The sequence below is a fragment of the Python bivittatus genome, unplaced genomic scaffold, assembly GCF_059951505.1.
Source record: "Python bivittatus isolate LINGU-HERP-01145 unplaced genomic scaffold, Pbiv_v1 ctg000700_np1212, whole genome shotgun sequence".
NCBI classification, from domain to species: domain Eukaryota; kingdom Metazoa; phylum Chordata; class Lepidosauria; order Squamata; family Pythonidae; genus Python; species Python bivittatus.
In genome coordinates this window covers 5,003,522-5,025,657 of record NW_028277098.1, presented here as the reverse complement: position 1 = coordinate 5,025,657, position 22,136 = coordinate 5,003,522, and the positions used below count along the sequence as shown (strand labels likewise).

The 22,136-nt window shown below is 38.2% G+C and overlaps 1 protein-coding gene across 1 annotated transcript in view; it reads left to right on the top strand.

Moving 5' to 3' along the window:
* The window catches only part of ASTN1 (astrotactin 1), a 213,028-nt gene that overhangs the window by 153,713 nt on the left and 37,179 nt on the right, over positions 1–22,136 (top strand). Inside the window, exons 12-16 of the mRNA XM_088153813.1 lie at positions 2,646–2,812; positions 3,684–3,878; positions 5,185–5,312; positions 11,449–11,553; positions 13,137–13,325. Coding sequence (XP_088009939.1) covers positions 2,646–2,812; positions 3,684–3,878; positions 5,185–5,312; positions 11,449–11,553; positions 13,137–13,325 — 784 coding nt within the window. The remainder of the gene's footprint in view (positions 1–2,645; positions 2,813–3,683; positions 3,879–5,184; positions 5,313–11,448; positions 11,554–13,136; positions 13,326–22,136) is intronic.

The following is a 22,136-nucleotide window of genomic DNA, read 5'->3' as shown; positions in this document are numbered from 1 at the left end:
GGCTGGAATATTGTACTATAGTGGGAACCAGAAAGGATGCAGAAAAGTTGCGATTCTTGGAATTTTCTGCTGATGACTCACAATGTTGTTTGACCTGAGTTAAACACTAAATCAGCATGGAAGGATGTTAATTCGTTTTTAATTTGATAGATTGAGCTCAAGGCTGTTTGTTTTTTTAAATAAATGTATATACTCTGTGTATGTGTGTGTGTACACACACACACACACAGCACTCACTTCTCTTTTTCACCATAACAATAACCCTGATTGCCCCCAAGTCACCCAGTATACTTCTAAGTCTGAGAATTGATCTGAATTTACATCTCCTTAGTCTTAATTCTGCACCATAACCACTAGATCAGACTGGCTGTCACAATGAAAAGTTAATATCCAAAGGAAGCTAAAAGGGGAGGAGACCCCAGTCACCTATTCTGGGAGAAAGTAATACCATAAGCATGGAATTTTAAAAATCCATTTGGGTTTAAGTGAAATAAAATGCAAAGGCAAGCTAAGCATGGCTAGTCTTTAACTACAAGGAGAACTTGTCAAGAGATGATGGAATTTTTCTAAAAGGGGCCCAGGAGATGTTTTTTTGCATTTTCAGCATGGAATAAATTATGGTGCTATATTTTCTCAACTTTGGCAATTTTAAGATGTGTGGACTTCAACTCTCAGAATTCCCCAGCCAGCATGTGTGAACTTCAACTCCCTGAATTCCCCAGCCAGCATGCTGGCTGGGGAATTCTGGGAGTTGAAGTCCACAGATCTTAAAAGTTGCCAAGTTTGAGAAACACTGCTATAAGCAATCAGATGAACTACCAGACAAAAACAAAGCCTCCACTCTCTCCTCTGTAATACTGCTCCAAGCTCACCTCTGTAAGCTGCAATTGTAGTATAGTTAACACATGAATTTGTGTCTGGCATAGTTTAAAGGGGAAAGCTGAGACGACATCACATTAAGGCGCGGGTTTTATATTTTTACTTGCGCAAGCTGAGCTTGCAATTCACTTGCAAATTCTCCTGCCAGACCCATATCACTTAATGGGGAGTCGTGCAAAAGCATTCCTATAAAAAGAGTCTTCTCATTTCTATGATTTTCTAAGCCTTTGTGCAAGGCTTGAGTCACAAAGGAATCAAATTAATCGGTGGAAAACACACATACACACAGGTCTCTTTTGTCCACCCCTAACTTTCAAGCACATCTTGTCAGCCAGATGGGGAGTCACTCTGATGAGGATGGGTGCTGGGCAGGATTCCTAGACTCCTCATTTGCTTGTTTGCCATCATCCCAAACATCTGGGTCTGCTCATTGACTGCTGGCATTATGCAAACACTTAGAATTCTCCTGTGCTTAGCCATTCCAGCTGGCATGGTTGGAGGAGGAGCAACATGGGGCAGAATGAGAGTCTAGTGAGCCTACAGGGGACTATTTGTACTGGAAATTGCAGAATTAATGTCATCAAGCAACCTGTGTCTTGTTGTGTGAGCTTCATCACCAGGACCATGAGAGGAAAAACATTTCGGAAAGAAATCCTCTGTTAAAACCCCATGAGCTGAAACACAAGAAAGAGGAGGGGAAAAAGCCTGCAGCTCTTCCTACTATATTCTACAAAATGTCCCACTTGAAAGGAAAACCTTATTGATGATGTTATCAGTCAGTTTTATAGCTCTTTAATTCACTTCAGCTGGACTTGTTTATGGGTTCAGCAACTTACTTCAAAACTAAAACAAGTTGAAAAATAGTTTCTAGTTAATCAGAGTCTCTGGATCCCATCTATTTCATGGCTGACTATATAAGCCAGAGGGTGGCTGTTTTCTAAGGTAGCCCAAGGCAGCACCTAGTTCACAGGTCACTGCAAACACATTTTCCTCTTGAAAATGACTGGAGAGAATACAACTCTGGTGCTGACTGTTAATCACCCTGGCTGGTGTTGATGGGTATTTAAGCTTCTACACTTCTGTACTGGAAGATCCTGCCTGAGTCCTTCTAACACCTAGAAATCAGGCACATAAAAATCTCCATATAACCTGAACATTTTTTAGCATCCACATAGTGTGAGAAAATGACCAGCCTATGGGAGAGAACAGCACAGTCCTGAGCCATTGAATTTAGAAGTCCTTTCTCTTTTCTGCAGTTGTTCGCTGAAAGTGAAGTGGAGAAAAGCAAGCCTCTAGGTCAAAGGAGATGCAGCATTCAGATCCAAGAATAGTAACCCCACCCCCATAAAGAGAAAAGGTGAAGGTGAAAAATACAGTAATGAGCGCATGCTCGTATGTGAAAAAAGAATGGTTGTAGAAACTGTAAAGATGAAAATTAAGAGATTTTGCAGCAGGAAGGAACTGCAGCACAGATTGTGAGCTTGAAGTGTGAATGACACTGTAGAATTATTTAGCAGAAATTGAGTAGAAAACTTTCAAGAAACTACCACAAATCTCAATGCTGATTACAGGATGAAACAATATCCCTAATGCAGTTTTCTTCCACATACACAGAACTGTGTATGTGGAACAAGCAATACAATGATAACGTGTGATGTTACTGCTGTGTGTTATGAACGCTTTTGTGATCCTGCAGTGCCAAGTGATTGCTCTGCATAAAGTCTGTGCTCACCTGGTTTGTGATGCTGTTCTTCCTCCTCTGCTAGTGTCCACCTGGTCTCAGCCCCATGAAAGATGGCACTGGCTGCTATGATCGCCACATTGGTGTGGACTGTTCAGATGGGTTCAATGGTGGTTGTGAGCAACTCTGTCTACAACATATGGTGCCTTTGCCAGAAGACCCTTCTTTGTATAATATTCTTATGTTTTGTGGGTGAGTTTCATAAAAGCTTCTAGTATCCTCTACAGTGAGACCTCCTTACTCCAAACTATATATATATTGATTATATTGAAGGTAGCACCTGTCTGTAATCCTTATTATTTCTCAAGATCACACAGCTGTCTCTGCAGCTCCTGTATGATCCCCCCAAAAGACACAGCTGCTTTAAAGAGTTGCAAACAGGTGCTCTAATCATACCTTCACATGTTCTGAAATATCTTTTTGGAATTAAAACCAAAGCATTGCATAACACTAATATTTAACATCTTTTGTTGAATCCTTTCATAATATATTTTGTAGCAATGAAAGAAACTCTTGTTTACCATGACATTTTCAGTAACAGGGTTCCTGAAAGAGTAGGCAACCTGTGGTCCTCCGATTGTTGCTGAGTTACAGTTCACATTCTAGATTTAGGGATTTCTTGAGCAGAAATCTCTGCAATTACGGATTAACAGATTTCACCCATCCCGCTCAACTGTTGTTCATTGGCTTTGTATTTCACTTATTTTGTTCTGCCTGTTTTTCAATTTAACTGGATTTCTTCATCTGAATTCCACATACACATGTCAATTTGGTCCTTTTTATCCCCATGCAAATTAGTAGTACATTTTAAGAAATGTTCCAGCATCAGGCATTACTTGGCACAAAAGTCATGAATAGGAAAGTTTTTCTATAGGTCAGAAATATGAAAACCACTGAATTAGGCCTATAATGTAAAATCTCACCTGATTTTACACATTTGTAAGAGAGGTACTGTGCTTTTCACTTGTGTGGCCATATTATGAATTCCTCCTTGAACACAAAAGATTTTCCCTTTATAAATTTTGTAGCGAGTTTTAATAGTTTTTCTTGTATTCAATGGCAGATGCATTGAAGATTACAAGCTAGGTATGGATGGACGATCTTGTCAGTTAATTTCGGAGTCCTGTCCGGAGGGTGCTGACTGTGAAGAGAGCCGAGAGCTGCCCATGAATCAAACTCTCTTTGGGGAAATGTTCTATGGTTACAACAATCAAACGCGTGAGTTGGCACCTGGGCAGGTGCTGAAGGGGACATTCAGGTGATGATGGTATTAGAAAAAACCTTCCTGTTCTGTTGGGTTCCAAGTCCTGTTTTTTTTATTATCTGTACAGTGTTATCCATGGTGCTTTTACATCAAAAGCAAAACAAAACTCTATCCAAAGCAACGTGCAAATTAAAATTTCTCAGGTTTCCTCACTTACCAGTAGTAAGACCTGGGATTTGATCCCAAGTGAATTTTCCTTCAGAGATAGATGACTTCTGTTAAAGGACCTTTCTCTAATACTACTCACCCAACTCCCAAAAATGATATTAGATCCTCTGCGATTATGTCATCCACCAAGAGAACATTTTATCCATGAAAAGAGTGCATGTTTTAAAAGATTATATCTTGTAAAGGTGTGTAAGTAAAGGAGTTTTAGTGGGATTAGAAGAAATACTCCTTGAAGCCTCTTTTATATTTATCCATGCAATTCTATTAGCTTTTGATTTTCTGTTGAAAAAACACTGGTTATCTTTTTAATCACAAATTTATCATAATTTCTAGGTGGGCTTCTGGAGAAACAGAGTACTGATTTAGTGATAGTTCTTAGAAGGGATTTGCACATCCTCATTTACCTATTAAGTCCAAAATTAAGACATTTGGAGGGCCTTTTTTTCTCTGTGTGGGAAAAATCCTGGTGGAGCAAAAGTTTCAATAAGCCTAGCATTATTTCTTTGAAGAAAAGCTCTACACATGCTGGTTCCCCAGTTTACACAGTTCTTCAGTCCTTCAATTTGTAAGAGCTGGAGGATAAGAATGGAGCCCAAGGAAGGGCCCCGTTGGCAGCATTAGAGCTAGTGGTCATGAAGAATCCTTTGATGTTGATGGCACTGTTTGTAGTCCTAAAATTTAAGACTATTTTTAACATGAACACTTTTGTCTCTTTCAGAAAAAGGAAAAAATAAAGAGAATATTGAAATAAAATGTTTTCATAATACTCTTTATTTTTACTTACATTTGATAGGTTGATTATAGATTTTAATGAGATCTGTGAGCCTGTATATGATGACATGTTTCAAGGACTAGAATGAAATTTGGTAAAGTGTTAGAGTTAGTGAAATACTCAGGCTATGTAATTTGATCTGGTTTCAAATTGTGCTGAAAACCCTATTTTTCACAAATATATTTTGAAGGAAAAATGGTGGGACCTTCAAAGCCTTTGAAGGTGTTTATAGTATATGTACAAGTTGTTTGTGGAATGCTCCTCTTCTGCTGAACATAGTTTAAGAAACATCTATAGATAGACTTGCCAGGATTTTTTGAATTGACCTTTGCTTTGAACTTCTCATTTGGCACTTTTCAGGATGAATAACTTTGCTCGTGGTTTGGAGCAACAGCTGCCAGATGGGCTAATGTTGGCCACCGTTCCACTAGAGAATCAGTGCCAAGAGGAGCTGTCTGAGCCTACTCCTGATCCAGATTTTCTAACTGGTGAGTGATCCCTTTCAGAGGACACTTCCACTAGTCTTGGGTCGGTTCTCAAACTGATATCATGCTGTCATCTGTTTGGAGAGCTGAGAAACACATTTCTGATTTAGTTCCAGTTTATCTGAAGCTACTAGTTTACGGTACTATAGCTAGTATTTTCCCTTGAATTCATAGGTGTCTTTGGGTGGGAGGCAAGGGGGTAATCAAAATGTGCATTGTGAGGCAAATAATTTTACTTACATACCTGCAAGGATGAAAGGATTTGTGTTGAAGACAATAATGGGTTGGCGCTTTGTGAAAGAGAGGGTGTGGGGTTGAAGTGCTTCTGATGTGGAAATTCCTAGATCCCACTCTCTGAATCCTGTCTTTTGTTCAGTCTCAATGTTCTGCAATGTAGACATCACATGACTAACTGACAAAGATACACAATATTTTATTGTCAGCCAGTTTTATGATGGTAGAGTTTAAAAAATGTCAGACAAATTTTGTGAAAGATAAGGACAAGAGATATATTATTTTGATGCTAGTGTTACTCCTTTTAGAACTGGCTTGAGGTACTCCACATTGCCATAGAACCATAGACCATAGTGCTGCCAGCTAGTGCAGTTGTGGGACAGACAGCAAAAAAGATGAACACTGTGAAAGATGCCAGGATGCTTACAATTAATAAATATTTATTCAAATGGTCTCGATACTCAGTGTCTGAGATATACCCCCTCATCCCCAGAGTTGCTTGGTTTAGGCCAGTGTTTCTCAATCTTGGAAACTTTACGATGTGGACTTCAACTATGCTGGCTGGGGAATTCTGGGAGTTGAAGTCTACGCATCTGAAAATTTCCAAGGTTGAGAAACAGTGATTTAGGCATAAGAAAGGGAAGGTTGTACAGTATATTAGTGAGGATTAAGTGTCTAGCAGGTATTGAGTGCCTGCTAAGACAAAAAAAGGGAAATAATTATTTAATTGGGATTAGAATAGGAAGTTTGTTATTTCAGCTTGCAACTATAAATAGGCAGGGCTAGCTTGTCTAAGCAGTCTCTCTTCCAAATGTCCATTAAAAAATATGGGTCAACCACAGAACACATAGAGTTGGAAGGTATCTTGGAGGTCTTCTTGTCCAATTCTTTGCCCAGAGTAGGAATCCTCAGACCAATGGTTGTCCAAATCTTTGCTTGAAAACTTCCAGTGAGGTAGTCCTTCAAGTATTGGAAGACTCCTATTTTGCCTCCCCTTGGCCTTCTCTTCTTTAGGCTAAACATACCCAGTTCTTTAACTGTTTTTCATAGGATTTTGCCTCCAAGTACTTTATCATCTTGGTTGCTCTTCTCTGCACTCTTCCAGTTCCTCAGCATCCTTCTTGTATTGAGGTGGCCAAAATTGGACACAGTATTCCAAGTGTGGTATGACCACCATTGCATATAGTGGAACTATTATTTGCCATGATCTCAACATTGTACTTCTTTTCATGCAGCCTAAGACTGCATTAGCACTTTTGGCAGCTGTAGCACATTGCTGACTCATGCTTAATTTATGATCTACCAAGATATCTTAGATGTATTACTTTTGAGCTAAGTACCACCTATCTTGTACTGCCCAAAACACAGAACCTGATACTTTTTGTCATTCAACAGCATTTTGTAGGGAAGTGCCTAATGTTCAAGATCCTTTTGAACATTGAGCCTGTCTTCTGAGATGTTAGCAATCCTCCCAGCATTGTGTTGTCCGCAGATTTGATGAACATTCCTTCTATTTCATCATCTAAATCAACTCTAAAAATATTGAAGAGCACCGGGTCCAGGACAGAACCCTGAGGTACTCACACTGCATACCACCCTCCATGTAGATCCACTAAGAACCACCAGTCACCAGTCACTTCCTTTGTCACTCCTGCACTTTTTCATAAGCTTGAGATTTCTAAGTATCTGTGCCCACAACCCTTGATATCAGGTAAGATTGTAATTTTTCCATGGTAGCACATATAAAAATGCTCATTAAAAATGTAATTAGTAGAGCAATTAACACCACAGGGCAATGTTTTAGGATTGACCTCACTGCAAAAACTGCAGTGAGGCACTAAGGGCAGGAGGGACTTAGTATATTAAGATGGTGAGATTCTGATGGAGAGAAAATGAGCAAAATTTTGTCAAGTTATTTTTAATTACTGAAAAATTACCCATAGACATTTCTTTGGTATAATTAGCATTTCCCTTCTTCTCCATTCCATCCTCCAAAAAACTATTTTTTGATGCCTTCTTTCATATCTTTGCCTCCCGTTATACCTGTCTTTGGATTTCTTGCTATCTAAGGGAGCATGCAATTAATATTAAATGGCCAGTTTGCAATTTGAACTATTGTGCCTGGGAAACTGGATGAAGGCAGTCATTCATTATGCAGCATACGGTTGCTTTTCTTGGCTCAGATACAAGATGTGTAAAAGTCTAAGAAGTAAGTATAATCTTCAGGGATCAGCAGAAAATTAACCAAAAACAATTGCACTGGGGATGATTTATATGTCATTGGAATGTGGTCAAAGTTATATATGGTTTGTATAAGTAGAACCACTATTCCTTTTTATTCAGAAGGAACACAAGAATTTTGATACAAGAATGTTGACTTCAAATCAAATGTGTTTTGTCCAGAAAAAAAAAATCGAAACTAGATTCTAAGTTAGAATTCATCTTAGAACTTGACTTGCCTCAGACATATTTGATTGTAAACTGCTTTGAAATATTTTAATGGGTGTTTTTTTATAAGTAAACACATATAGTAGTAGTGGTATCTTTATTACAGTCCAAGATCAATGTAACATAAGTTCAAACAACCCAAGTATAATTCAGAAGTATAATAACAGTGCAACAGTTTAATACATGGTGTGTTTCAATTAACCAATCTGTGGAAATGCCATGAAACAGAAGGCACATTTTAACAAATGTGGTGGACATGTAAAAAAAAACCTCAAAAGTATTGGAAAGATAGATGTAGTACCATTCAGAGAATTTTAGAAATTACATTTGGAATGAAATCACATTTTTACTAGGTATAATTCCAGAATAGAGGAATGTCATAATTTATTGAGATACATGTTCACAGATGCGAGAATAAACTTTGTCCAACATTGGAAGACAAATACAACACTGATAATATCTGACTGGAAATTTAAAACTGGAGAACACACCGCAGTGACAAAACTAACAGCATACATCCACAACAGAAATTTAACCAAATTCAAGCAAGCATGGTTTCCATATACAAACACTTACAGTATGGTTCTGAGGAAGTCTAAATGTTTATAAATAAATCAGTCAAAGCTCCTTTTTTTCCTTTTTTTCTTCTTTTTTTGATGTTTAACATTTATTAACAATAATAAATCAAAAATAATGGAGACCTTAGTATTAAGCATTAAGATCAAAGATGCTGGAGGGAGATGATCACTTTAGTGACACTAACAAAAGCATCAATTTATACTGCGTGGGAGAAGACAATGGTAAACCACTCCTGTATTTTTACCAAGAAAAACACATGGATAGAAAATCTATGCCATGCTTAGCTGTAATTATACAATTCAAGCAACCTTACGTTTATTAACATTTTAGAAATTATATTTAACATTGATATAAACTTTTTTCTCCTTTTATTTAAAGGTTTAACTTACCTAAACCATCATAGTGTTAACAGATTCTAGTTTATATTGCATAAATACCCCTGTACCCTGCTAATATCTGTATTTTATAATGTATTGTTTACATCTCATAATGCAATCAAATGATTACTTGGGAAAAAACAGAAAACAAATCTGGGTATGAATAGCTTTATGGCCAAGGCACAAAACTTAGCAATTAAAAGGTGATGTCAGGACACCTGTCATTTAAGAAAACTTCTTGATAATGCTGATCAGGGTGCCAGGCAGTCTTTCCATTAGAGAGCAGATTAATTGAAAATTCTGACCAGGTAAATTCCACCTGGAATTTACACCTTAGAAAAACATGTTCTAGGGTTTCAGGCCCCTGAGAGGCACAAAGGCATTGCCGAAGCCCTACAGGGATTCCTTTACATCTGGCATTCATAATTGCAGAAGCAAGGGCATTAAAATGTGCTCTGGAAAAAGCCCATCGGTGGTAGGTATAGGATAACTTAAATAAATAGCATTCAGGTTGTGATTCCCTTGACTCACTGAGGAGATGATATAACCTGGGGGCTGCTGCTTATGCTGAAGTTCAGCATCTTCTAATCCTTGCTTTATAAGCTCCATGGCTTTCTTGTAACCCATCTTTATAAGAAAATCAGGGGACGTGCCAAGGTGAAAGAGTTCATTAGTTATTGCTATACACCATCTAGATTTAAAGTTAGCTCGTACTAAGAGGGGCAGAAGCCCTGTGGGAGATAGACAGATTCTGAGCCAGTAAGATATGATTAATTGCCAAGCTCTTGTTTTGATATCAGCCAGCCCAATCTCTAGTCTGAGTACAGCACTGGAGATACTTCTCGGTGTAGAGAATATGACTCTCAGAAGGTATGATTGTATTTTTTCTTACGGTTAAGAGTTTTATACCAACATGCAATTGCACACCATACAGAAGCAGTGCTAATCTAATAGCTGTAGGTAAAATGCCCAGAAGTGTTGAGGAGTTGAGAAGCCTCTGGATCAAATAAATAAATAAACAGGCACATATATGGGTAGGACCTCACGTCTGCAGAAGGTAATATGCCTCAGCTTTGAATTTCAACAGAAATGACAGTATGAGCGTTTCATAGAGTCAAAGTTGAGGATTCTAGCTGCAGAGTAAGAATGCTTTCGTTTTTCCTTACTTTAAAATGGTTTGAGAATGGTGTGAAGTTTTCATTCTTGTTCGTCGTCCATCCTTGTTCGTCGCAGCCATGTACCTTTGTGCAATAAATAAATAAACAAATGTTTTTTAAATGCTTTGTAATGAGGATAAAAATCTTACACGTGGTACTCATTAAGGGGATTTTAATTCTGAGTGGCCTACGGACTAGGTGTAACTAGGGACTATTAATGTGGAGTTAATAGCTCCCTTGGCTGGGGGAGCTTATATTTTCCAATCACAGCCACTGTCTTCTCCAGTGAGAGGAAAGGGAGTTGGATTAGGGAAGGGGAAATAGAGTGTTTCTTTGTTTTCTGACTGAGTCTTGCTTGGAGGCCTTGCAGTGAGTAGGCACCTTAAGAAAATATACTTTATGGGATTAGGCTGAGGAATTTGGGCTGACATCAAAACTCCTGAGAGAACTGGAACTACTGAAATAAAGTTAGCTGGGAAGGTATAGCTTAGTTGTGTGATAGATTTTTTTATTTCTATTTGGTGCTGCTCGCTCGGTTTTGGATAATGTTATATCTGTTCCAATTTTCTGTCTCTTTCATCTGTTAGTTCAGGTTGTTTATAAATTATAAATTATATTTATAAATTATAAATGTATAAATTATTATTGTTATTATTTATAGATTAACAAGCACTAGATTTGGTCTGTGGATTTCAGCAATTTCAGCATCATGTAACCACTGAAATCATTTATTAAAGCCTTTATCAAAATAAACATCCTCTTTTTCTTGATTATGCCAGTCCTGGATTCGTAATCTGGCCTAATGCCCCCAAGTCCACTTAGGCCTGGTAATTGTCATTAAAAGGACAGTTGGGGCTTATTCTTCAGGAAGAGAGGATTTCCTGTTCTGTCCCATCCAGAGAAGGGGCATTTCCCATTTCAAGAAGACTCCTCCACCTGGGATATATTCATATCCAGATATCTCAGCACTCAAGTAGATTGGGCGGGAGTACTGAGATCCCAGGGAGAGGTCTGGCAGGGTGTGGATGACAGACGCACCTACACCGCCTCTTCTTTGCCACCCCCATAGGAAAAATAAAGCACAACAGGGTGATTTCTCCTTAACCTGCTTTAGGTTTTTTCAGGGTGAAGTCAGGGTGTTTTTTCAGTGCAAGGTGATTTTAACAAACAGATTTTCACTTGCAGCCTAAAATAGCTCAGCTTGGGAAAAATATTCGCCTCCTGATTCTGCTGAGCAGGGAAACCAATTCACATTCTGTGTCAGATCTGGAAAAGAGCTGTGTTGCAAATGCTTTCTGCTAATCTTCTTTGCCTTTCCTATTTCTCCTATGGTTTCTTCCACAGGGATGGTGAATTTCAGTGAGATTTCTGGATATCCTTTGCTACAACACTGGAAAGTTCGCTCTGTCATGTACCATGTTCGGTTGAACCAAATGGCTACCTCTCAGTGTAAGTTACGTCCAGCCCCTGGTGGGGTGGCCTTAGAATGGCCACATTACCACAGCAGGGGTGGGGATGGGGGGTGCCAACAGTAAAGGGGTTGGAGCTGGTGCCAGGCAGCCATTCTAACTTTCTGTTCGTCCTGGACATCACTGTTTTCTTTAGGGCTTTTGGTTCACATCCTGAGCCTTGATAACCCTTCAGTTATCAACAGTTTCATACATAAGAGTTAGAGAGGAACAGATCTGTCTGGTTGTAATTTAGGCCTCACCTCCACCCAAAAACCCCAAAAGATCAGTTGAGATTCAACTCCAGTGCTGGCTGGCAATTTAGGGATTTGTAGTTGCAGGTCTAGAGAATACTAATTTCACATATATTCATTTACGGTTCCATTCTAAGCTATTTTCACATTAAAATGTATATTACGTTTTTATATTTTATACTAAAATCATGACATTTTATCCTAAGGTATGCATTTGCAACTAAAGTAGCTTTTTTGTACACAGCTCGTATTTTTTTAATTGGAAATCATGCTGCACAATTCAGAGAATTATAAAAACAGAAAAATTCAGTACATGTGGAGAGTGCAAATTAGTTTGCTGAAAATGCAGACTAAATACAATTTTAAGCTTCCTTATTCAGAATTCTGTCACATTTGCTTATGTGAATATTTGGTGCTTATTGGCTGTCCTGTACATTTTAAATCATGTAGCTGAAATAAAACAAATAGGACGACTTCATCTTCTCTAGGAACAACTTGGAAAAGACCACAAACTGGGTACCAAAAATTCACGTCATGTATTTTCTGTTGAGTACGTAATCGCTTATCCTTTAAGAATATTTAAGCTTCTTTTCAAAATGATTGAAGAAAAACATGAGGAAACAGACCAGCAGGTCAAGTAGGGTGGCACTGTTACAGATTTTGCTGTGGCTTCACACAGGTTATTCAGTCTCAATAGCTGGATTTTAAATAAAAATATCTGAACAGAGACAGTTTACCTGAATATTGAAAGGGGTTTTTTTAATAGAGAAAAATCTATATCTGTTCTATTCATGATGAAGTATTGTTGTTTTCTTAGCATCTCTGTATACAATGTTTCTTAAGGGTATGCCATAACTCAATCAAAGCTAGCAATTCAGTTTCTGATGATATTGCAACAATTTTGGGGTTAGCAATTCTTATTGCTTCCCCATCCCCCTACAAACTACAAAAACAGTTGTGAACAATTAAGAGCCTGCTGCTGAAATTAAAACATTTTTATCAGGCTGAAAAAGGCAATTTACTTCTTTACACACTGAAATCACTCTTGGAATGTGTGGAGAAAGTTACAAACCTTGTTTAAAATGCAGTTTTATTAAGCACACTTAAACGGATTTTTACATACAGAGTGTATATTTGAGAATCAGGTATTGGAGTGAGCAAGGATTGTTGACCTGCTTGTGAGCTTCTGGAAGGTGGTAGCAAAATGTTAGCTGGATCTTGGCTTGATCCAGCAAGACAGCAAGACCTTATATTATCAAGGAATATATATGTCCTGCCTTTTTCTCTCTCTCTCTTAAATTCCTGCTTGCTGTACTTCTGTTCTCTGCAGCTTTTGGCAATGCCCTTCATTCTCTGGATGGAGCAACATCTCGAGGAGATTTTGTGGCTCTGCTGGATCATTTTGGCAACCATTATATACAGGAAGCTGTCTATGGATTTGAAGAATCCTGCTCTATTTGGTATCCCAACAAGCAAGTACAAAAGCAGCTCTGGCTGGAATATGAAGATATTAGCAAAGGTAAGCTTCACTTCTGTTATTTTCTTTAAATTGAGACGCAGTATGGTAGAGAAAGGCAAATATCAGTAGTGTGGAGAGGTGATAGTAAAGATTCTTTTGTGGCCAGGAAAATTCTGCACTTGGAACTAAAAGGTTGCTTAATCTGCATCATAAACCTTGATTGCAGTGTTTGCGTTTTAACAGCTCTCAGGGGTTGTAAAGGGTATGAAAGGAAGGAGAACATTTGAAGGGCAGAAAGTATTGTGCAAAGAAGAAAATTGTGCAGGATTGGAAATCTTACTGAAACCTCTTATTGCGGATGTCAGAGCAGATATGGCTTGCACTACTGAGACCAGGATGGTGGCAAGGGGCTGTTCCACTCTCAAAGGTGTCCCCATCTGTTTTTCAGGTGTTGTTATCAGTGCAACCCCATGGTAGGGAGGTGGAGTTGTGATTGCCATCTGGGATACTGTGCAGTTGATCAAGGGCATTGTTCTGTAGATAACTTGTGAGTTATTGTTTGGGCAAGTTTGGGCTCCAGGGTCAAGCTAGGGTGTTGCTTTTACTGGCCTCCATGCTGCACACCTTCATCCCTACCTGAGCTCCTTGACCTTGATGCTGATTGGTACTGGAATCAGCTATAATTTTCATTTTGAAAGATTTCAGTTTGCTTTACTGGGGGGGGGGGGGGGAGATGGCACCTTGTGAGTTCATGGTCACCATGACAACCATGGGTTTGTTTATAGTAGCCACATACATTTTCATCAGTCCCTTGTCACTGTCAGATCATTATCTGGTTATTATGGAGTAATAAGACTGAGACATCATTCATTGTGCTTGTGTATGACCTCTGGTGGGCTCAGGGTAGGGGTGGCACATCCTAGCTCAGGGGTTGTAAAGGGCATGAAAGGAAGGAGAACATTTGAAGGACAGAAAGTATTGTGCAAAGAAAATTGGCAGCCCTTGACACCATCAGTTATGGTATTTTTCTAGAGTAACAGGCTAAGGAGTTTGGGCATGAGGGTCCCAGTCAGTGCTGCTGGGAAAGGAGAGGTCTAGCCCAAGGCCTCTGCTTTGTGAGGTGCCACAGGGCTCAACTCTCTCCTCACTCCAATTTGATATCTACATAAAGCTGCTCGGAGCATCACCAATTGGCATGGTGATGATACTCAGTTACACCTCTCTGCCCTGAGCTGACAAAGAGATAGGTATCTCTTTTCTAGGATCTGGATGCTATGAGGATCTGGATGGGGAAAAATAGGCTTCAACTCAACCCTAGCAACACTGAGTGGCTGTCCTGGATCTAGAGAACTTCCATCATTATCTCTGGATGGGGTAACGCTCCCCCTGAGTCTTCGTCCTGGACTCTCAGATCCTGCATGACAAATAGGTGGCAGTTGTGGCCTGGAGGTTTTGCACAAATTCATCTTGTGGGCCAGTTACACCTGTGCATAGACTGGGAGACACTGCTCATGGTCACTCATGCCTGAATTACTTCCCAGCTGGCCTAATTACCTCTGGGATAGCCTACCCCTATATATTCAGCCTACCCTCTCCCTATTCTATTTTCGAAGAGTTGTGAAAACAGGATTCTTCGTCTGGGGGCACTTGAAGATTCTGCTGCCCAGATGGTGATACATCAGGGGTCTCTTGTTATGTCTATGTTAATGACTTTTTATGTTTTAATGTTGTGTTCTCATTTGTAAGCCACTTCAAGTCTTTGGAAATGGAGTGGCATGTAAGCTGAAGTAATAAATAAATATACTTACTAACCAACCCATGGATTTCTCAACATTCAAGAGAATCTACATTTTTAAAAAATAACTTTGCGCTCTAGAAACGTGAACTAGTTTTTGCCAGGGATGAAATTTCCCATGCACAGGACAAAATCTGGATGGAGTTTTGGTGGCATCAAGGGAAGCATCAGAATGTGTTGTTGATTCTGTGAAAGGGACTGCATGGGTTTAGTGAGGAAGGGACTGCTGCATTCTCTGAAGGCTGTTGTTATTGATTAGTATATTTAGAAGCACTCTGTCTCAACATTCACCTGTAAATTGATTATCATGTCCCTGATACTCTTTTACAAGGTACTGAGGCTGCTTTTTTTAGCTAAGAAGAAAGATGGACAATTTATTCCCAATCAAGGAGCAAACTTTCTGTAATTGTTCAGCCTGAGGTTTTTCAGTTATTTTTGTTGCAACATAGCAAATTAATTCTAAATTCACTAACTTGGGAATAGGTCCTGCTAAATAAATTCTAGCAAGGCTTACTATTGAATAGGGATCTATAGGATTGCAGTGTTGTTGAAATATCTAAGTATTGTTCTTAAAAGTAGAAAAGCTTGAAACTGTGCAGTGATGCTTAGAGATCAAGGGCAGGCTGCAGTACTATGAAGATTTTCTCATATCCTGTTGTTTTCATACTGTTCTCCATGTCCCTCTATTGAGCATCAATTCAACCATCATAAAAAGTACTGAGTGTGACTCTCTGTGAGAATGTGGTTTACAGTGCTATACACACACACACACACACACGTTATACACATAGGCATGCAGACTTTTCAGTGATATAATACAGGTAAGTGATAACATGACTGCAATATCAAAGTGACCAACTGTTGTAACATTGTGGTTCAAGAGGCTGACTTACAGATCAGAAAATTCATGGCTCAGATCTCACCTTGTTCATTAATTTACCAGCTGTCCTTAGACTAAGCTATTTCTCAGCTCCCCCCACCTCCCACCCCCAAATGTGTTAATGAATTATAATGAGCTGTAGGTTAACATGGGGCAGAAGGATATATGAAAGAAGAGATGTGTGTTCAGATGCACATTTTAATATTATGTGTCTGCATCAAGCTATGGTCACTTTTTTCACATGAACTTCTTACTATGAGATTAGAGAAAATGACAGTACAGGCTTTCTCTAAAAAAGAAAGAAAGAAAGATAGTATTTTGGGATGACTGATAGGAGTGAGGGGGTTATATAGGGACTCTAAACCCTTTAGATAAGTTAACCAAGGACATGTTGGTCTGGAATTGAATCAGTCCCAAGGACAATTAGGTACCCATGGGGAGTCATATAACAGAGCATTATCCTTATGGAAATGGTCTGTGATAGGTTACTATAAAGAGCAAGAGATTTATGCGAGTAAAACACAGAAGCTAATAGGCAAAATTAACTAGGCCATTCTCATGCATAAGCACTTCTAAAGCTTCTGTTCATATCTGTGGGACTTGTAGAGGAGAATGGTCCAGGGGGTGTGCCCATTATATAAAACAGCAACAAATATTAGTTATGGTAGTTCCTCACTTTAGTTAAAATCTTATTAAACCTATGAATATATTTTGATTTATTCTTGGAAAAAATCATTCTGTTTTGAAGACTTGATAAATTGACTGCTGGTTTATCTGAAGAGGAAAAAGAGTGATTTTACAATACACTGGGGATTTGATGAATGATCCTTTTTTATGTCCCTTATTTCTGTAGTTTTGGATGTCATAGCACAAATCAATGGATGGTTTTACTGGGTATAACTAACAAAGTGGTAGCATTGCCAAGAAGGATTTAATGGTTATATATGCTAACAGACTTGTACATGAGTCAACAGGACAATATAATGGCAAGATGCCATTTTAAATTTATTTGAGGAGGGATCATTTATCTAAAGACTCAAGAAGTATATTGCTGGTAGGCTCAGCTCAACACTGCTATATCTTTATTTGATCTGCTATAGTAGAACTGGATTGCCCTCAATTCTCATATCTTTATTCTGGCCTCAGGTAACATCATCTCCCACACCTGGTAGAAGGTCTTTCTCTACCAGAAAGTGGTGTCCACCAGAAAACCATAATGATGTGAAATTGGTTGTCTCCGATTGCCAATCCTTGTCACATCTCTGTTGTTTCTGTTTCAAATCACTACAGTCAGCTGACATTTCTCCAAGTTAATATTAAAAACTAATATTAAGAATAAAAAATAGGAAAAAAGAAATAATTAAAAAAGAAAAATAATAAAAAGCAAAAGTGCAAAAAAGAAAAACAACAACAAAAAATTGACTTCTGACCCATCCCACAACAGATATAAGTAACAATGTACATCAAACTCTTGCTCTAAATTTGCTATATAACTTCCATTATTTCTATTAACCCATATTATTTCTAATCATCAAACCTATACATAATTTCATTTTTATACATCCCACAAAAAGTTTTTTAAAAAATCCAGTTAACACTAAAATTACCCAATGTCTTATCTCAAGTCAAAACTATCAGTTTCACCATCTTGGCTAACTCCATCCACCTCACAAACCATTATTTCACTATAAATAATATCTTTTCTTTCCACCTCTATACATTTAAAAACCTTGCTGCTGTTATCATATATAGAAAATAAAATTATAAACAATGTCATATCTTTCCACCTTTATATTTGTAGAAACCTTACTATTGTAATATATAAAACAAAGATTCCATAAATTTAATAACCAATATATCTTAACCTTAGTAAACTTCATACCAAAATCCTTAAAACATTGTCATTCAGTCCTGGTCATAAAAATAAATCCCATTAATAACTACAGAGAGCCTCAACATATATATTAACCATAGTCAAATAAATGCACTTTGTAAACCTTCTGTTTACTTTTAAAAGCTTAAACTTTAGTCCTTTCTTGTAATATCTCACCAGTTGATTCCCATCTTCTTGATTTCTCCCAAAAACATCTCCAATATTTTTTCTTCATCTCTTCCCAAGAACGGCCTCACTGATACAATGCATCCCTTTTGCAAATCCAAAGTATAAAATCTTTCCAGCTCACTCTTCTCCATTATTTGTATGTCCCCTTTAAACATTGTAACATCAATTGTTTCCCTTTGTAATTCCATTCTAACATCTTTTTCCATATCATCCCTTGGCCATCTTCAGTCCGTATTTGAATCCACAACTTCCTTATTCATATCCCCTTCATAATCCAATTTCTTTTTGAGCTCCAATTCTACATTCAGTTCAGTTTCCACCTTTTTTCCAGAGCTCATCACCTTAGGCACTTTTTCCTCTATCTTTTTTCCCAAGGGACTTAAATCTAGCTCCTAGTTCATCAAACATTGACTGGAGTAGACTTAGAGGAGTTATTTTATCTTCTAGCAGCTGCTCCAATGGGCCGCTTTTAGCCATTTCCTCTTTTTTTTTTTCTGTTTAGACAAATAAAAAGTATAACAGTTAATTACAAGCAAAAGTAAAGTGCAGTTCATGCCCTCTAGCGCCTTTCAAACTGAAATTGCAGGCGAGTGTGTTCACTAAAGAGATCACACAGGAATCAAGGTACAGTCTAGCTCTGTTTCTAAAACCCCACCAATCAGCAGTCAGTAATGAACCAAACAGGAAACTTTCCCATAGAAAAAAACAAATCTCGCTGCTGCAGATGGAGTTTCATAAAAAAAACAAACTTCTAACAAATCTTCCTTTTTCACTATAAGTATATTTTAAGTCTCTTTTAAATTCCACCTTTCCTCCAACTTTTTGTGAATTAATCAGCTTAATTTAAAACCCTATTTCTTCATTTAAAAATATAGTCCCAAAAATAAGGATAAGCCCCAAGAGATTTACTTATCTGTTGTGAAGGAAAGTCTCTCTTAAGTTGAATAATAAGTATAATCCAAAGTGTTTAAGAAATGGGAATTGGTTGGCTCTAGTGTCCATTAAGGCTGCATCGCAACAGCGAACAAAGACCTGCCTCCCAGCTGCTCAACTTGAGAGCCGTTCGCAGAGGCTTCAGTCTCCGCGATTAGCTTTTGAGGAACAGCTGTCAGGAGACGAGTGGATTTCCTCACTTCCTCCTTTATCCAGAGCACGTTGGGCAGCCAGCACTTGCTGCCAGCCACCAATCCAGCTGTGGTGTCATCTCTCCCTCTTGTGGAGAGGTGTCTAAGCGGCCATGTTCCCACCGGAAGTCTCTTCCTACTCCTTTCTGATCATTTCCCAGCTCATTCAACTTCTGTATTAGAAATGACAGATTTTGGACTTGCAGGAGTTGCCTATTTTTCCTACTAGAGTCCTTAAGTTCATCAACAATCAGATGGAAAAGATGGATAGGCCACAGACCTGTCCAAGTTAAGCAATAGAGAAAATCCCAGTGTAATACCCAGCAGCATCAGGAAGACAGTTTTTGCTAATTTGGCACCTTCTCAATTATGAAAGTTTATTAAAGCTGCCCTAAGTCAATGTGAAAGTTGACAAGTTGCTGAACACTTTTTCTCCTTAGACTCTTATTCATAAATAATGCTCTTTAAAATATTTTATCCTTAGATAGACATTGCTTACAAGAGGAGTAATAACATTTTGACAAGATTTCATTGACAGTAAATCTGTTTTTGTTGTGTGATTTATACAGTATACAATTATTTTTCCTCTGCAGCCCATAAATTACTTCATAAAAACCATAGAGCTAGAAGGGGCTATTTAGGCAATCATGTCCAGCCCCCAACTCAGCACAGGAATCCAGATTAAAGCATTCAGGCTTCCTGTTTCTCAATTAAAGGTCCTACTCTGATTCATAAACTACCTGCCTAATGATCTGTCTACAGATCACATGCAGTTCCTTGTGTTGGGGCATCAGTGTGGCAGAGTGCTGGAGTGGGGTGACATAGAGTCATTTTCTGCTGTGAAGCTCACTTGAGCAAAACATGATCTTTTATCATCCAAAGCACAAGTTTATTATGGAAATAAGAGAGGCAGTGTATATTGTCATCAATTCTTTGTAGAAAATCTGAAGTAACATGTTCTTGATAAATAAAGTGAGAAATTTTCACCACTGTTGCCTTTTATTGGCTTACATACCTGATACTGCAGCTGCTTGAACTATCTCAGCTTCACCAAGCTGGCAGCTTTGCAAGGCTTTATATAAATGATTTAATTTTGGTTTCTTCCTATAACCTGTATGATTTTCCAGTTAATGATTTAGGAAAAACTACATGTTATACTTTGGCCATATGTAACAGTAGCTTTTTCTATTGGACAGTCCTTTCCTTGGGGGAGAGGGGGAGTATTTTGTTGTAAAGATATTTTTTAAAAAGAGAATGCTTAATCCTTCCTCCTGCCAACTGTTTTTCTTCTGAAATTTCCTACCTACTTTTACCATTGCCCACTCGGATAGCATTCTAAACCTAGATTTAACTTACAAACATAAATCCAAAACTCTGCATAACCTAAGTACAGCAGGTATATGGCTGGGAGCCAGTGCAGAGGGGAGTGCTACTGTCTAGGGAAAAGTTAAGCAATGCCTGCCTGATGATGAATCATAGGAGTGAAGAGACCTTGCACCGATCAATGCACATGGTTGCAGTTGGCCTATCCATAATCGTATATTGGAAGCTTTACTTTGTCATTAACGTTTAAAGTGATGGGCTTGATGTGATTGAAAAATTACCTGTTTCTTTTGTTGTATATGCACAGACCCACCTATCCTGCTGCTACGTATCAAGCGCTTTCTAAAACACAGCATTTTCTCCTTTTCAGATTTCAGGTAACACTATTCACAACTCCTTTGCTTCTTTAGATCTTGAGTTTTCTCCTTTTACCAAGTTTCTCATTCAGCTCTCTTCAGTCCTGTCACCTGCCACATTTTCTGCTCTGCTTTCCTTCTTTATTGTTCCCCTTAGTCCACGTCAAGAGCTTTGTATCGATTGAAAAATTGCAAGAGATAAACCATTCTCGATCACTGCTGCTTTCTCCTCTAAGCCTGCTAAGCAGCAATTCAAAGGCAGCCTGAAGTGGTCCATTTCCAGCACAATGGGGAGGCTAAGAAATGTCCCATATCTTTATAGGCCCTCTCTCTGCTTTTTCCCAGTTTAACAGACATGTTTTCTTTGTAGGAGTTTCTTTGATCAGTTACTGGTATTAGCTAATTTTCTGGAAAACAGACATGGGCATTAGACATTGGGTTGGGGAAGTGAGTATTTTGACTCAGGGGAAAAGAGGTATCTCCTGTCCTCAAAATTTGCAGTAACACAAATTTTGGCTATTTGTATAGACTAAGGAAGATGATCTTGACAGAAATATGCAAGAACCATTACCTAGACAAAGAGGGCAGAAACATTACTTAAGTCCTGGGAAACAAAATGATGTTTGGAAGTGGCTCAACCAGGGACCTCCCTGATTCACTGGGGTGTAAGAAGGAGGAGAGGAACAGCACAATCAGACTTGCAAGATTCTGTTATTAGAGCCTATCTCAAGACAATGTCATTCTAGTCTTCTTGTGGAGTTGATTTTCTGATCTGGTCTACCTAGTGGGGCTGACATTGAGATAGGATTAAAAATGTATCAAGTGACTTGGCATTCTCATTGTTATTAGGTAATTCTAATTTCTTGTGTCCTTGATTTATTGGTTCTTTCTTTGAAAGTGCCTTAAAAGTGTCATTGATTGGAGAATGTTAATAAATAGAACCTTAGACCAGATAGAGATACTGTTGATGGGTGGGTTGTTTGTAACAAACAAGTGGTGGTAACCGTTTCTGATTTGCTTGGGTGGTTGGCTGTTTTTTTATCCACCACTGGTTCTGGAGAAACAAGTGGTCTCAATAGCTAAGAACATACAGTATTTTATCAGGTTTGTCTGATAAATCAAGTGCAACACTGTCTTGACAGGGTTAGGCTAGTATCAGGTATAAATGCCCTGGTAGCCTATTATTATTATTATTATTATTATTATTATTATTATTATTATTATTATTATTTTAAAATAAAAATAAAAAAACTAATATCAAGAAAAGAATATAGAAAGAAAGATTAGAAATGGGAGCTATACAAGATTAAGAAGTGGGAAAAACAAGAAAA